Source organism: Mus musculus, chromosome 18, assembly GCF_000001635.26.
Source record: "Mus musculus strain C57BL/6J chromosome 18, GRCm38.p6 C57BL/6J".
NCBI classification, from domain to species: domain Eukaryota; kingdom Metazoa; phylum Chordata; class Mammalia; order Rodentia; family Muridae; genus Mus; species Mus musculus.
This window is the reverse complement of record NC_000084.6, coordinates 58,947,055-58,963,788: the sequence shown is the minus strand read 5'-3', so window position 1 is coordinate 58,963,788 and position 16,734 is coordinate 58,947,055. Positions and strand designations below refer to the sequence as shown.

The window sequence follows — 16,734 nt, the reverse complement described above, 5'->3', positions numbered from 1 at the left end:
ATAATGGTCGATATTACGAAAAAACACGTACCTTAAAATTAACAAAACAAACATACATATGAAGTGATAAAAATCCAATTAAAGATAGATTTAAATATTAACAGCTAACATGCTGAAATGATCTGACTGATACTAGCATGGATATGTATGTAGTTGTCAGGAGAAAATGCAAATTTTCCGGTGCATGCAATAATCCTTCTTACTCTGGGCACTGTTAGGCACTCACCTTGCCAGGGTCGCAGTCAGTCCCATCCATTGGTGGGTCCAGCTTGGTCCTGCACTCTGCTTCCCCCTCCACTTTGCACCACAAACCAGTGCAGATAACATGCTGCAGAGAGGACATGGCTTCAGAAGGGGGATAATGGGCCACAGCGTTGAGCTTAGGTCAGTAAGGTCAGTTGTTAGGATGCAATAAAAATGTATGAGTGAAAATATGCTTTACTTTTCTTAATATTAAGTGTAAATGAAACTGTGTCCCAGATAGACAACTTGGTATGTAGCCATACAAATTCTGTTTAATAAACTTCAATTTCAACATTAAAACCAAATCTCTTGGTAATTGCAGAAGGATGCATGAAATTATGTAGCTAATAACAGAAACTCACCAGGGTGAAAGAATAAAACATTTTGTTTTTATTTTTCTACTTTTGCTGTGTGAGCCATCATGGCCTTGAGCATGCTAGATAGGCGTCCACTACTGAACCCTCATCCTTGCCCTTATGGATCTCTGCTTGTAGCCCTTATTTAGGACCCCTTTCCTAACACCTCTTCATGCATATGCCTTCCTTTATGCTTATACATCACAGTTAATGCACACAGTCTTGACCCACACATAACGCTATGGAGATCATCTGTCCATTCTTATCAGTCGTTTTTACTGATGGATGAACCTATGTCAGAACTTTGGAATGTAAAATTTCCAAGGAAAAGTGAAACGTAATATTTCGTAGCTAGACGTGGTGTGAATAAAATAATTCCAAGGAAACGGGAGAAATGGGAAGAGTATTCAGGATAAGCCCAGGAAAATGTTAAAAGACTGAAGAAACCGAAAATGAGATATTGGCTCTTATCTTCCCACTATCAAACATGTGGGATTAGTGCTATCTACAGACATTCATTCCATCTGTTTTCTACTAAGGAGCAGGATTCCAATCCTCTTCCCGTAGACCTCCCTCCAGCTGCATCCCAGATGCTGCCCTGTCCTCCCTTTCTCTTACCTTATCCCAGTTTTCATTTATAGATTTGAGCCTTTTCTGTGTTGGGTGACTCATGATCAGTTCATTAAGATTACATAGGCTGCTCTTCACAAACACACACAGAATTTCCCTCTAGTACACAGCTACCTAGAGTGTGGACCCACTCTCTTCCCTTCCAGTTTTCTACTTTCCTGTACCCAATCTGGATGTTCCTAATAAAGTGCCAGTAATATGGAAACACCTCTCTCTGTGCCTGGATTGGTAGGACAGCTACTGTGAAAATGGCTGTTTTACACAATCTACAAATTCAAAGCAACCCCATCTAGATGCCAATCAATATGTGACAGACACAGAGGAAAGTCTTCATAACTCAATGGGAAGATTATGAATGGAAAAGGAATGGGGGAAGAGGGTAATGATCACTGTTTACTGTTTGTGTGCACGTAATAAATGTCTGTATCTTTTATTCCAAAGGACTTGGGAAAGAACCAGAGAACCAGACAGGAAGATGTCACATAAATAGAAAAAGGGATACCATTACCCATGACTATACGGCTGATAAGTAAGCAGTTATTTCCAGGGGCACACACAGAAGATTGTGTATAGCACAGAGGGAATGACCTCAGATGGAGCTTCACATATCACTGAATCACTAAATATACTGGCAGACATATTTAAGCTAGCACTTCCAACAAAGTCATTATAAATCTAATGCTAATTCTTCAGAACCCCTTAACTATTATTTTTCTGTGTTTAGGATTGAAACTCATGAATTGTATGTAATTTCCTGGGAGAAAAGTCAAATTTGTTTATTATTTTTTCTTCGGTCAAAAAAATAGCCTCACATCAAAGTATTTTGTGCAAATATATCTTACTTTATTGTGAATATCGTTTAGCCCAGTCCTTGTGTAGATCATTCCTTAAAATTCATCTAGGAAACTCCTTTAAGGAATCAGAATAGTCCTCCTGCTATTAGGATCTTGAAAATCCCCAAATGCTGGTTATATATTCATTTATATAAATCTCAGGCTTTATAATTTTAGTTCCTAAATATTTTACCTTCTCACTTTTTCTCTTAAGACTTTTTTTACTTGTAATTAGACAAACAAAAGCTGTATCCCCACCAAAGTATAGCTTTACTCCTACTCAAGGAAGTTCACTTGTGTTCAAATAAAAAGTTATTTAGGCTCTTCAGGCAAGTAAAGAGTGAACCTTCTATAGTCTCATTGCAGAGCTGACCACTGTGGGTGGTCCAAATGCTGACCTTCAGCCATTAGCACTTAGCTCTTCAAAGCAGCAGGTGTTCTAATCGATTCCCCCTGGAAGCCCTGAGAACATAAACAGCAAAGCTGGCAGCTTTTCAAGATAAGCATAACCAGGTATAATAAATCACACAGGGGAGATCTCATGGATACTTTGTGTTCCACAGGTCAGGAGATCTATGCTAACCTATAGTCTCAGTCTTCTGAAGAATGCCAGTTCACTTCAAGCTGAGCTCTCCAGAGCAAGCGGAGAATTGGTACAGAATATTTTAACCTTTACAGGGGAATGGGTCAGATGGGTGGGTGAAGTTAGCATTGTGCCATACTTTGGCTTTTATAAGGAGAAGAGTCAGGTAGGGTGGGGTAGAACATTATAACAAAGCATTCTCTAGGTTACACAGCCACCATTAAAAAATGTATACTTGGTTGTGGAAGACCTCTTAGTTTTTCAGTTAAAAGAATTTTAATACTTCAGACAGTATGCGTGGGACATCTAATCACAAATACTCAGCCCAACAATATTCATGATTTAATCTTTTAGAATGACAAAATGTCCTTTCAAACACGGAATGTGATTTGGGGTATTTATTTCAAATAGGCTTTTCATAGGTGCACACACATACACTATAATATACATTTAAATGGGATATTTATACACTATGTATAAATATCAAAATTTTTTCTTTGCTTGTAGCAAATGGTTCCATTAAAAACTTTTCAACATTTTTGTCAAAATAAATGATCTGAAGTCATATACATCCAAGTTGTAAATTCATCTTTAGTCATGTAACTACATGCTTTTAAATGGCTTTTCTTCTAAAACACAATCTCAGTAGCCTATTTGTGAAATTGTGTTTAAAAAAAATATTTTCAGTCACAGAGTATGTTAATATACTATCTCCAGAGGAGTTAAAATTGATTGGATGTCCGTCCTATGAAAAACATTTCTAGCCCACATATAAATCATTTTAAGAACCTGGTGGTCTCTTAGCTCACACGAACTCTCTGCAAGGAAGAATGAGAGGCCTCTCTTCTAAACACACCATAGGATGAATGTCTACATTAGACTGGAAGTTTATGGATAAGACATTTGAGTGACTGCTATATTTTAAGTTTATATCTGAGTACATGCTGAATAGAGCAATCAATAGAAAATTTAATGCACAATGACCAATGCTTCTTTTTCTAAGTTTTAATATTAGGGAATTGAATAACGTAACCAGGCCCAGGAATTACTTGAAATTCTGTGTTCTATATATTCACATAAAACATGTTAACATTTCTATTCTTTCTTTTCATTTTGTTAAAATCTCTTATTCATTTATTTGTATGAGACAGGGGACCGGCATACACATGGCAGCCGGTTCCTGCCTTCCACAGGCGGGTACTAGGGATTGAACTCACCATGCTGAGCTTGGTTGCAAGCTCCTTCACCAGCAGAGCCCTTTTGCTGCCCAACTTACGCACTGCTTTGTTAAAATCTCAGCATATGAGCCTTTGAAACTTGTGAAATGCCTACAATAAAAACCCAAATAAACATAGTGGAGCCTGTGTCCTTGTTATATGTTGGCATATCTTTTGGGTACATACCCAGGAGTGTTATAGCTGGGTCCTCAGCACACATAGAAGCAGAAGGGCGGGGGCGGGGGGATGGAATGGGGGGGGGTGCCTGGGCAGGGACGGGAATTGGGAGAGAGGATAACATTTGAAATGCAAATACATAAAATATCCAATAAAAATGATTTTTAAAAAAATCCAAATGAACAGTGATCGTTTCTTTAAAGAAATAGAATACAGCAAAGAAAACAATCTGAGTCAATATAAGGCTATGAATAGCTTCTATACTCAGCAAAAACACAATATAAACACATAACCCCTGTTGGCATTCTATCTGGACTCCATCTCCACAGACACCTGGCAACAGCCAGGTAGGCCTGGTCCTATAAAAGGGACTGCTTGGCCCCTCCTTTCTCTCTTGCCTCTTGTCCTCTTGCTCCCCCTCTCTCCCCATTCCCCTCTCCTCTCTCTCCACATGGCCATGGCCAGCCTCTACTTCTCTCCTCTCTCCTCTCTGCCTTTCTCTGCCTCTACTACCCTCTTAGCTCTCCTCCCCATGTCCTAAATAAACTCTATACTATACTACACCATCTTGCGGCTGGTCCCTCAGGGGGAAGGCATGCCTAGGCATGGGCCCCAATGAGGCATCCCCTTCCCCCACATCCCACCAGAACATTTTGAAATAGCACTTTCTCTTTTTATGATCACAACACCTCCCAAAACAAACAAACAAACAAACAAACAAACAACATAAACCCTGTTGATCTAAACTACTGGACTAAGCTGAGGTTTCCTTCAAATACCATTCAAGCAAACACAATTTTTTTTTTAACCACCAAAACATTTTTTTAAAATGCACAAAGGACACATCTATGTCATGTTCCTTCCATAGGAAAACTGGACTATGACATCCTAGCTGAGGACTGAGAAACCAGGCCATGTTGAAAGCCCAAGAAAACAAGGAAAAAACCAAGCAGACAGCAGAAAGCTGTGGACCATAGATGTTAGCCTTCAACTACAAAGTTCCATCTAGTGATCTAGGGTCAAGCAGCACTAAGATTCTAGCTCACTTGCGCCCTGGAATCGCCTCCTATTAATAGACAGTGGTACCACCGTCAGTGAGGTAAGTTTGCTGATGTCTCTTTCACTGTCTCCACTCTTCAGGTATTTTGGGATTGCTAGATGTGGGGAGCCGCACTCACATTTGCCATTACAAGATGGCGCTGACAGCTGTGTTCTAAGTAGTAAATAATCTGCACATGTGCAGGGGCAGTTTTCCCGCCATGTGCTCTGCCTTTCTCGTGATGACAACTGGGCCGATAGGCTGCAGCCAATCAGGGAGTAACATGTCCTAGGCGGAGGATAATTCTCCTTAAAAGGGAAGGGGTTCTGGCACTCCCTCTCTTCTCTCTTCGTCTCTTCGTCTCTTTCTCTCTTTCTCTTCGTCTCTTTCCCTCTCTCTGCCTCTCTCTCTGCGTCTCTCTCTCTCTTCCTTTCTGCCTCTCTCTGCCGCGCTCTTCCTCTCTTGCTCCTGAGTAAGCAATAAAGCTTTGCCGCAGAAGATTCTGGTTTGTTGCGTCTTTCCTGGCCGGTTGCGAATGCACGTAAGAGCTAGAGACAGACGTATAAGAAATTTTGGAAGGAAAATGCAGGGCATTCATAGCCAGTCTGATAAAGCAGTCAGCCACAAAGGACTGTTCGGCAGAACACATCAATTGTGGGAAAAAGAAAGTCATCCGGTAAGAAGAAATTGATATAATGGCCAGAATTTAATTAATGAAGCCTTAATGAAAAGAATAAGAAGAGTCAAATGTTTGCATTTTCAAGAGAGGGGGTTTGGAGTTAGAAATAAAAATAAATAAATAAATAAATAGCTTCCTACACCTAAATGATGTGTTACGTTTCCAGAATGCTAGTTCCCAGTGCTCTGGGGAGAAAACACAAACCTGAAAAACACATCACCCAGCAAATTATCTCCCTTTACAGTTTTTACTGTGGAGCTGTTCTCGGTTATCATAGCCTGGCATCGGGAGGCTGAAAGACATGTCACCCTAGATGCAGAACATAGGTGGTCAAAGCTGCTACCACTAAAGATGTAACCCCAGAGGGAAGGGGACTGAAAGAATCTGTCTGTTACTGACACTGGGCTTAAGGAATACACAGACCACATTACAAATGGTACTCAAGGCAGGAGAAACTGGACTCATAGTAGACAATGCAAAACTTCTGGGTTAAATCTAATTAACGTAATTAACTGCGAGAAAGAAAAAGAAAAGCAATAAAAAGGGGGATGACCAATACCAAATATCATATTCTTTTGTGGAATATAACAAAATATAGTCTGGACAACAGGGTCAGCGTGCTTTTTTCCTAAAAAGTACCAGATATTCTGTATTTCACGCCTTGGGGATCATATGGCCTGAGTTTGATGCTATAATTATAATTGGATTACAGCCACAGGACATACGTAAACACATATGCATAACCACACTCCTATAAGATTTTAATTTACAATTCCAGCACCTAACTCCCCAGGACACAATGTTTACTTCTGCTTTAAAAAAAATGTAAGATCACCATTGATACTTGACAGATATTAATCATCTGGGAAGAGCTGGTAAAATATGATACTTTCCAAAGAAAAACGAAGCCATTGAAGCCTCGACTGAGACATAGTTGCAGTTTTCACGCTTTAAACTGGCTTTGTAAATATATTCAGTGAGGTGCAAGAAATTTCTGTGGGACAGGTGCTAGGAAAGGACAAAGGGGACCCACTTTTCATTGAAAAAAAAGAGACAAAGGGGGACTCAATGGAGACCTATTGCTCATTGAAAAGATATATAATGTGAGGTAAATAAATCATAGAAAAGATTATCTGGAAAACACTCAGCAAACCTGAAAATAAATGAAATGGGATTATTGAATCTGAATTTATGAATGAGAATACTGAAAGGCAGAGAAAATGCTAAGGAGACACATGAAGCCACCCTAGATTCCACATGCTTAACAGGGTCATTCGGAGGAGAGAGTACAGAACGGAGGGACAGAAATGTGTTCAGAGAAATGATGACAATGCCCTTCCTACCAAATGCCACGGGAGACAGGAATATGTGAGGAGTACAAGCATAAAAGAGAAGGGAACACCTTTGGGATGGCGAGAAAGCAAATGCCTGGCACAAGTCCTATCTATGCAGGAGAAATATATTTCTATGTGAATAGGCATTTTCAGATGAAGGGAAATTTACCATGAGCAAAATCCAAATGGAAGTTCGTTGGGGAAATGAAACCAAAGGGTAGACTTTCTCTCCATCCATAAGCAGGTCAGTGAGAAGGGTGACTATCTGGGCAAATGAGAGCACAGATTAATCACTGTTTAAACTGCGTGCAGGTGTTTAAGGAGACTGTAATACTGTTTTGTGGTTCACAATGTGTGTAGATTTGTGTATGTGATGACTAAACCATAGAGCAGAAGGTGTGCATGTGGCTACATGTTACATGTTTCTATTATCCAAATGAAAGGGGTAACTTTAAATTTATGTAGACTGGGAAATATTCAGAGCTTACATTTCAACCCTAAAGCTGAACTTAGTAAACCACTGGGGACTGGCCAACTCTTTTTGCCAACAAAGCTTTACTATAATACTCCCGTGTTCATTCCCTTATATGTTGTCTGTGGTTCACTAGTTAGCACAGCAGACTGGAGTTACAAAGAAGCTATCCTGAGGAGTCCTGTACTGTTTGGTTCCTTAGTTAAAAACACATGATCCCAGCCTAGCCCTGGGTGAGATCAGATGTTTCAACAAAGAGGGGTATCACAGTGAAAGTTATAAATGTAGCAGGTTAAATTAGTGTGTGTGTGTGTGTGTGTGTGTGTGTGTGTGTGTGTGGTGTAAAATTTGAAAAGAAAAAGAGGAAAATTTCTGGATATTTAAAATTTTAAACAATGTATCTGAGCAATGTTTAATTTAAAATAGGATACTAACTTAACAATACTTTTTTTTTAAAGGAAATCTCCAAAGCAATTAGATATTCTGAAAATAAAAAGACACCTATAGCAATCCAAGTGAGTTTGTGGCACATAGCAATATGAACTAAGCAAATGGAAAATGAAAGGTAGAAGACAGTTCCACTGTGGACATTACCAACTAGTTTAAAGACTCCCTCTCAGGGAGCCATGACTCTAGCTGCTTGTGTAGCAGAGGATGGCCTTATCTGACATCAATGGGAGGAGAGGCCCTTTGGTCCTGTGGAGGCTTGATCACCAGCCAGCATAGTGGAATGCTAGAGTGGTGTGACAGGAGTGGGTGAGTGGGTGGAGGAGCACCCTCATAGAGGCAAAGGAGACGGGGAGAGGGGGAGAGGGGAGATGGGATGGGGGAGTCTGTGGAGGGGTAACTGAGAAGGAGATAACACTTGAAATGTAAACGAATGAAATGATTAGTAAAAACTACACCTTAGAAAGGGCAATTAAAATAAATACAGAAAATTGAGAAGAAAAATATATAAAAAAGACTTCCTCCCAAAACTTTGTTTTTATAAGAAATAAATTTTAACACTTAATGGCTCTTCTACCAACTAAACAATCATATATCATTTTATTACATTTTGTCCAGTTAACAATTATAAAAGCTTAAAATTTAAGGTAGAAGAGTTATTCTAGAATAACATAAATACTTGCCTGACTTGAGTGTGTTTTGTTTAGTTTAATTTTGTTTTGTTTTATTTTTTTGAACTAGAAACTTCTGGGTCTCTCTTCTCTGACTTAGTCCTTTTTTGTTGTTGTTGATTTTTAAAAAATACCCATGTCTTACTGCTTTTACTTCCAAAGTGTAAAGAAAACAGCAGGGGTTCTGGGGTTAGTGGTACAAGTCTAGGGTCCCTGCTTGAAATAAAGTGGGTCAGAATCAAGACAGGAAGACAGGCAAGGATCACGTGGCCCTCAGGAAGGTTGTAGATCTGGGTTGGATTGCCCAAATACTTGTTCTCAAACATTCCTTTTGAGGTTCAGTGTGATTTGAATCAACACATACTAAAATAAGCAAATCTCCTCCACCGATGAGTTATTCTAGACAATGAATGTGAGAGATCAAAGATGGCTGCCCATGGCCCTTACCTGCATCTCTTGACAAAAAGAAGCCAGAGGCCCAAAGAGGATCTGGCACTGTTCGTCTGCAGTGTAAGCCATCCCTGGCAATTTTGAGGGAACCAGCACCGAACTGAGACTCTGCGGATCTGTATGCAACAAGCAGCTACTGGCCTTTGACCTGTCCACGTGCAGATACAACATTTTTATTTAATTTGAATTTAACAGAAACAGTCATTATGCTTTCTTAGAAGAAACAGTTTCGTGATAAAATTAAATTTTATTATTTAATAAAACACTTAGTAGCTCTGCCATTGAAGACTTTAGAATGAATTCTGTATATGAGAATACTTTATTTATGACCAGATAAGATCATCCTAATAACAGTACTATTTAAGTTAACAGAATATTTTGAGTATAAGTACCGTCCATAGAGTCAGTTCAGCTGCTCTACATTAGTTGAGATGCTAGCATGATTTTACACATTTGTAAGATATATTAGCTCAGACTCCAGAGTAACTTGCCCCAATGCATCATATGATATCTGCCTTACATGGGGATTTAAATAAATCATTTTCTAGGGATTAGTAATAGTCTGGACATGTCTGGACATTGACATTGTGCTACAGCTTTCATGTTTGATGTGACATTTAATTTGATCCTAGTCCTGACATGCAAAGACAGCCATGCAAACCTTGTATATTCTTCCGGAACGAGCTAAGCGGTGCCAATGATGCAATTACTGCTAGCAGTTCTGAGTTATTAATGCTTTCAATGACATCCTGACCTGTCATAGACAGACGCTACTGGACCACGTTTGAAACAGAGATGCAGTTATACAATAAACATTATATATTTTAAATAAAGCTTTTATCCTTTGAAAGTTTTGTACCTTCATAGAACGTCTATTGATCACATCTATCCATCACTATCCCCTTCCAAATTCCCCTAATTCCCTACAGAAGTAGTTAAAGCAGAGGCCAAGTGCCAAATTTAAATAATTCTGAGTCCTCAGCTGTAAGTAGTTCTGTAGCAACTTAACAACTTTACATGACCCAAGCTTTAAGCCGCATCATGGAAAAGGAGGTAAGAGTCGTAATCAGTGGAGAGCTACAAACTGCTGAGTGTAGAAGCTCCAAGCAACCACTTGCACCTGGAAGAGTTACCTGAGTAAGACCCACACAAGATCAAGCCAGTCAGAATTCCAGCATGGATCGGGGAGTTGTTCCAAGGGATCCATTTCCAGAGGAACAGTTAACAACTAATGGCTGCTGAGGGAGGGAAAATTATTCTCCTTTGGAGGCATGGCATGATAGGTTTCTCATGACCCTGTGGATAACCACATCCATGCACTTATGGGCAACCCTAAATAAACATTATATTTTACCATATTTTAATATCCAATGCATAAAATAGGATCACCTACTTAAAGAATATGGGTAAATGAATAAATTTTTTTGTGGTGGTGATTTAACTAGGTAGGCCTTTGTGTATTTCTGCTTTTAGATTTATGGAGAGCTTAAACTTACTGCATCACATACTACTTAGTCTTTTACTTAGTCTTAGGCTAGAACTGCTTCTGAGTAAGAAAGTCTTTACAGTTTATAAGTACCATAAATGAAAATAGGTGTTCTTTTAAGGCAGCAGTTCTCAACCTGTGAGTCACGACCCCTTTGGGGGGATACACATCAGATATCCTGCATATCAGATTGTTACACTACAATTCATTGACAGTAGCAAAATTACAGTTGTCTATTAGCGACAAAATAATTTTATGGTTGGGGGTTACCACAGCAAAGAGGGATTATATTAAAGGAACAAAGCTCTAGGAACACTGAGAAACACTGGTTAAGGCATTCCATGTGCTAACAGGTATGTTATGGGATATACAATGAGTCTGTTTCTACTAGGTAACACTGAAGAGACAACTACATTCAGTGACAGATTTTTCATGATTATAGCAATTTTCTAACTTTCAAATCATTTTTTCCATCCTTTAGTCTGAGAAGTCTGAGAATGAAAGACCAGATGAGTTAAACTATGTGCTGTAGCTCACACTGCAAGTCAACGAAAGAGGATCGGAATCAACTGTTCTGTTTCTACAGTGGTGGCTGCTCTGCTTTGTCATGTGGCTTTTCCTGGTTAACAGAGTCAGCAGGAACACATAAATGTTCACAAGGGAAAACGTAATTAAAGACCCTAGTACCTGAGAAATCTTTCCAGATCCTCCTTGCTGCACCTGGACCATGAAACATCACCAAGATTTTGTCCTTTGATCCATTCACCAGACATGATATGAAGACCATCAGCACAGGATGGGTGGTCATTGTCATGGTTGATGCCCATGCTGATTTAAAATACAATTGAAAGAACAAAATTATATTAAACCAATGTTATTTGTATCTCTTTCATTGCTACATTGGTATTCTAGTCAAACATCCGATGGAAAATTTAGTTTTGAAGACATTAGTTAAAAATAAGATTGTATTTCAAATTAAATTTTTAAAAAAATGTATCTTCCAAGTTTACAATAAAAATGTAATTTGATTAAGACCATGCATGCTTACATATTAGAAACTGATCTATACATATATTTTTCATTGTATTTATATGAATAAAAATATCAAATTTTCATTCAATCTTGCTGGATTGTGAAACCAACTGAACTACTAATCTTGGGACATTTTGATTTGCTGCACAACTCCATCTTCTTCCACACACCACAGATAACAGAAATACCTCTTGGAAAGCTTCCTGGCCATCATTATCTTTTCTGTTGAATCACAAATCTGTTTGTTTAAATAGAGATCCTTCAAATTTGGCTTCACTCTAAATAAATGATTTAGAAACATCTGCAATAGAACCTAACTGAAGTCTTTCCTCTGTAAAACTTCTATTTAGACTTGTACTCTTTTCCTCTGCTGCTTTGCTATGATTTAGGTGGCTACTATATTCCAAATTATCACCACAGCAACACTTGAGCCTCCTAACCAAGCAATCACTGTGTTTGCAAAATGCTCCTGCCCGGTATAGTTCCTAAATATTACTCTCAACTGCTATCTCATTTTGATATCTATTGCCACGTAAAGGAGATCATAAAACATTCTTACTAGGCAATGTTCTTCCTGGGTCTTACCCAGTATGTTTGGTACTCCTCTTTTGTTTCCTTCTACTTTACAAGGGCAGCTGACTTTAGCACTCATCTGTCTTCTTATTTCCTGTTATGGCATTTTCCAGATGACTCAATGGAGACCATGGCCCTTCATCTTTTGCCATTTTATTTATTACAAATACCATGGGATATCTCAACTATGTTTCTTACTTTCTTGCAATTCCCAATTATTTAGCACTTCCTACACTCTGTATACCTACCATATGAGGACCTTGCATCTTTTCTGCCCCAATATAAAATATTTTAGTGTAAACAAGACACTGAATGCTTTTTATGGGAACCCTGTCTTAAACTAAACAAAGCAACAGCAAAACAAATGGAAAGCAATTACAAAAGAGAACGAGAAGGAGGATGCGAAAGAAGAGAGAAACAGAGAGAGAGAGAAAAAGAGAGAGATTGAGTGGAGAGAGAGAATAGTGACAGCAATAACTAATGTGCTTCTAAGAGCATCGGAACAGAAAACTTCCACAGTAACTCTGTGGCCCACGGGATTCAATCCTAAGAACACAAGGATAGGGAAATTCCACAGTAAGTATCTGATCCACAGTTCTTATTCCCATGATCATGGGAACAGAGACCTTCCGCAGTAACAACACACTCCACAAGCTTTACCTCTAAGAACATGGGGATAGGCAGTCAGAATCAAAGTAAATTACTGATCCCCATCCTCTCTCCTAATCATATGTAGACAAGAAATGTCTGCAGTAACTGTGTACTCAATAGGCCTGACCCCTAAGAACATGGAGACAGGAAGTGTCCGTACTCATTATTGCCACATAGATCTCACTCCTAAGAGCGTGAGAAAGCACAGCAGTCTTTGCAGTAAGAAATCACTGAACAAGAAACAGTAGTGAACATAGCATCCCTCTTGAGATGAACACAAGGGTTTTACCACCTTGTAAGCAACCCTATGGTTTAGGAGTAATTGCATATTTGGCTGGTGAAAACTTGCCTACAGTTGGAAAGAAAGAATGAGATGGTATGTGGTTTACAAGGCTGCAACCAGCCATCACACACTGGGGCACTGTACATTCCACCCCGTCCCCTTCACCCCCAAGGTGTCTTTAGGCTTTGTGCCCAACCAGATTCTACTCAAGATTCAAGGTTTCTGCAGTTTATTTACAAAAGTCTTGGACTAGAGTCTCCCTTGTCTACTTGTATATGACATTATCTCACCATAGGATTTTGTGAAGACTAATACTTTCTATGTTTTATTATATAGTTTTAATTCTTATTTTCAAATTTCTTGAGCGTAAGGAACTTATAGAATACATAAATGTCTGACACACAGAAATCACACTCTATATAGCTCAAGTAGAATCTCTTATTTTTAAGACAGAATTCATTTAATGTTTATTCTCAAATTTGGGATTTCAATGTAAGGACTCATGAAAAAGGGATAATATTGAAGAGGCAGAAAGAGAAAGGTTTGTTTAATAATGCAACATTTCCAACAATGGTATGGTAGTGCAATATTCTATTTCCTCAGGCTTTGATCAAGATCTAAGATAAAGTTTTGTAATGAAAACTTACAAGAACATTTATACTGTAGTTTAAACTATGAAGTTAGAATTTTAATCAAAGTTATTCTGGGTGGTTACAATTAAACTTGTTCTAAAAGAAAAATGAAAATTTAATATAAAATATTAAAATATAAATTAAATATTTGAATAAAATGTATTATGACAATAGATTTAGAAAGAGGAAGCTAGCACACGGGTAATAAATCTCATCTCTATCCTGTAAAAATAAGAAGACAGTATTAGGTATAATAACTTTAGCTATGATCACTTTGATTAAATAAAACTAAGACATGACTATCAAACCTAACTATTCACTGTCAGAACAAAAAATCTGTCAGTAGTGAATATTTCCAATTTTCATGAATGTCTTTGAATTTGGTCTGCATCACCACATATTAATACCATGATTGACTTCAAACCTAGTAAGAGAAATGCTTTTGAAGTTTGATAATCTTAAGAAAAGTAGGAGATTGTATAGGATGCATATGAGACAGTCCCACTGACAGAAAGACAAGATCTGGGCATTAGACTGACTTTTCACTATCTTACCCTATCTACAGGAAGAGAACAAATTAAAAACTAGTACCCAAGTAACTGTGAACAAGAAAGACACTCTCCTACAGACCCTTGCTATGAAGATTGCAGGAGAATGATTGAAATTGTTTATATAGTAACCCAATGGGGTAGCAAATAAAAGAAAAATTTTATTGCATTATTTTCTTTTGACAAAATATACGCAGTGACAAAAGCAATTTGCTGTGTTTGCTTTATTTGTTGAAACTGTGAGCTTCAGGCTCATTAAGAGAATTTTCAGAGCAAGAATTACATTGCTTAGTTATTGAATTTAAACAAAGTGAGAGGGTGGGGTGGTAGGGAAGATCTGAGAGGAGTTATTGGAGGGAAAAATATGATCAAAATATATGTAAGAAAAAGTTTAAGTAAAAAATTAAATAAATAAATAATAAATAAGTAAAATAAAATAAGAAATAAAATCACCTATAAGCTTGGCGCAATCTCAGAGAATAACCGGGATGTCTTACTGTGTCAGTAATGGCTCACTTCTGATGCAGGCCCCTATAGTATCAGTGCATCATGCCGCTGTTGGTTTCTGGCTATAGCATTCTCACTGGGCACTCACCCCTTTAGTTAACAGCCTCTGACTATGTGGAATGTGATCAATTCTTCAATCCTAGAGAGGAAGCCTTCAGAAGAATGCCTGAATGTTGGCATTTCACAAATACAGTAATAAAACTTCTTAAGTGGTGTATCCATCTGGGAGATTTAACTTCCACGACTCAATAATTTGCCCATTTCCAAAGAACTGATATGATTTTCCAGCTGAGGAACAGAGTAGATTCTTACTCTGAAGGCCAGTTTCCTTCTGGTCATGAGGTTAGAGCTTAGCTTTAGCCATGGAGAGAGCTGGTGATGGAATTATTACTTATTAATATTTCCTGAGGACATTTGATTCCCACCAGAAAAAGTAACCAATAAATAGAGATATGTACATTTTGAAACACATTTGGAGTCACCGGGAAACATTGCTAAGTCTTGATTCTACCACTTTTAAATAAAACAACTGTGAATTTTATCTGTGCTGGTCAACACATTAATCATTAGAATGAGATCATTTCATCATCATAATAGCTGCATAATGTTTCCATTAGAATAGCTTCAATTTACAGATCAGGACAGCTCTAAGGTCAAGGAGAGATCTGTGACGTAGATGTATGTCCACTCAGTTCAATGAATGCTCAATAAGACAAACCTCTAAATCAACTTACACCAAGACTTCTCATTCTGGACCAAACTCCATTTAAACACATGATTTTTTATTCTGAGGATTTCTTTTTTGAATGCCTCCCATTTAGCAGAAACACTTCTCTCCACATGTGTGCCCCGTAACCACATCATACCACATAATGCACATTGCAAAGAAAACTGTTTCAAGTGAGACATAGTAACACACATGCTGTGCGACTGAACTACATTTTAATAATCTCAGTTTAAATTCGTTTCGACCAAAAGCCTTGGGCAAATAAACCTCTCCACTAACATTGTACATGGTTGTCAAGTCAACTGAAAAAATATTTTTATCTTATAAAACTTCTCAACTTGTTTAAAAGTCCCTGCCAGGAAGTTTTTGTGATATCCTGCGGAAAGCTGGAGACTGGTTTGGATCTTGAAGATGGTCCCTTTTGATGTTAGAAGAGTTGGAGAACACTCCCATTTTGGGAGTAATTTGGAAAGGATTTGATTTGTAAACAGTAATATTTTAAAAATGAAAGAGTTTTTCTCTAAGTGAGGAGGTGAGGAGGATAAAGGAGAGATAAATAGCAGTAAAGATGTTTTACAAAGCAATAGGAAAATATATCATTTGGAATCTCCCTTAAAATACTACCATATATAATACAGTTTATATATATTCAAACTGTATTATATATAAACTGTATTTTATATTTAACTATATATATGTATATGTATACACACATACATATATGTATATATAGTTATATATAGTTATATAGTTTAAATAGAGTTATGCCCTTTCCCACAAAGCCACAGAGTAACAGAATATCTACAACTAGGAACGGAAATTTTTCTTCCAGTTGTTGGTTAGAGCAGTCCTATAGACTGCAAAACAATACAGTCTTTGAGTTCAGTTTCTGCTCTGTAATTGTAGCCAGTTGCCTCCCAGATTTTCAAGGTAGACCCTGTTGCAGAAGACATCATAGACTTGAAGGAACACAGCAGAAGTGGACCTAGAAAACTCTTCCACAATAATTAACTTTCCCTATCAGAAGGCATTATTCCAAGTGCCAAGGGAGAAACACAGTAAGAGTATTACTCAGCTGTAAGGCCTGATAACACGATAAAAACCAGCGTGGTAAGACATCCCCAAGAGTGCAATAGTGGCAGTTATACGTTAGAGATAACAAAC

The 16,734-nt window shown here is 38.0% G+C and overlaps 1 protein-coding gene across 10 annotated transcripts in view; it reads right to left on the bottom strand.

Moving 5' to 3' along the window:
• Nucleotides 1-16,734, bottom strand: part of Adamts19 (a disintegrin-like and metallopeptidase (reprolysin type) with thrombospondin type 1 motif, 19) — a 217,691-nt gene that overhangs the window by 89,894 nt on the left and 111,063 nt on the right. For 9 of the 10 annotated variants that reach the window (XR_003952519.1, XR_003952520.1, XM_006525919.4 and 6 more), the window contains 3 exons: nucleotides 11,305-11,445; nucleotides 9,129-9,279; nucleotides 227-328 (listed from right to left, as the gene is read on the bottom strand). Coding sequence is in view for 8 of the 10 variants with exons in the window: in XM_006525919.4 (XP_006525982.1) it covers nucleotides 227-328; nucleotides 9,129-9,279; nucleotides 11,305-11,445 (394 nt within the window). In the remaining 2 variants the exon portion in view is untranslated. Of the gene's footprint in view, nucleotides 1-226; nucleotides 329-4,567; nucleotides 7,357-9,128; nucleotides 9,280-11,304; nucleotides 11,446-16,734 lie in introns of those variants that run through there. The other variant, XM_011246927.3, reaches the window with a different exon arrangement.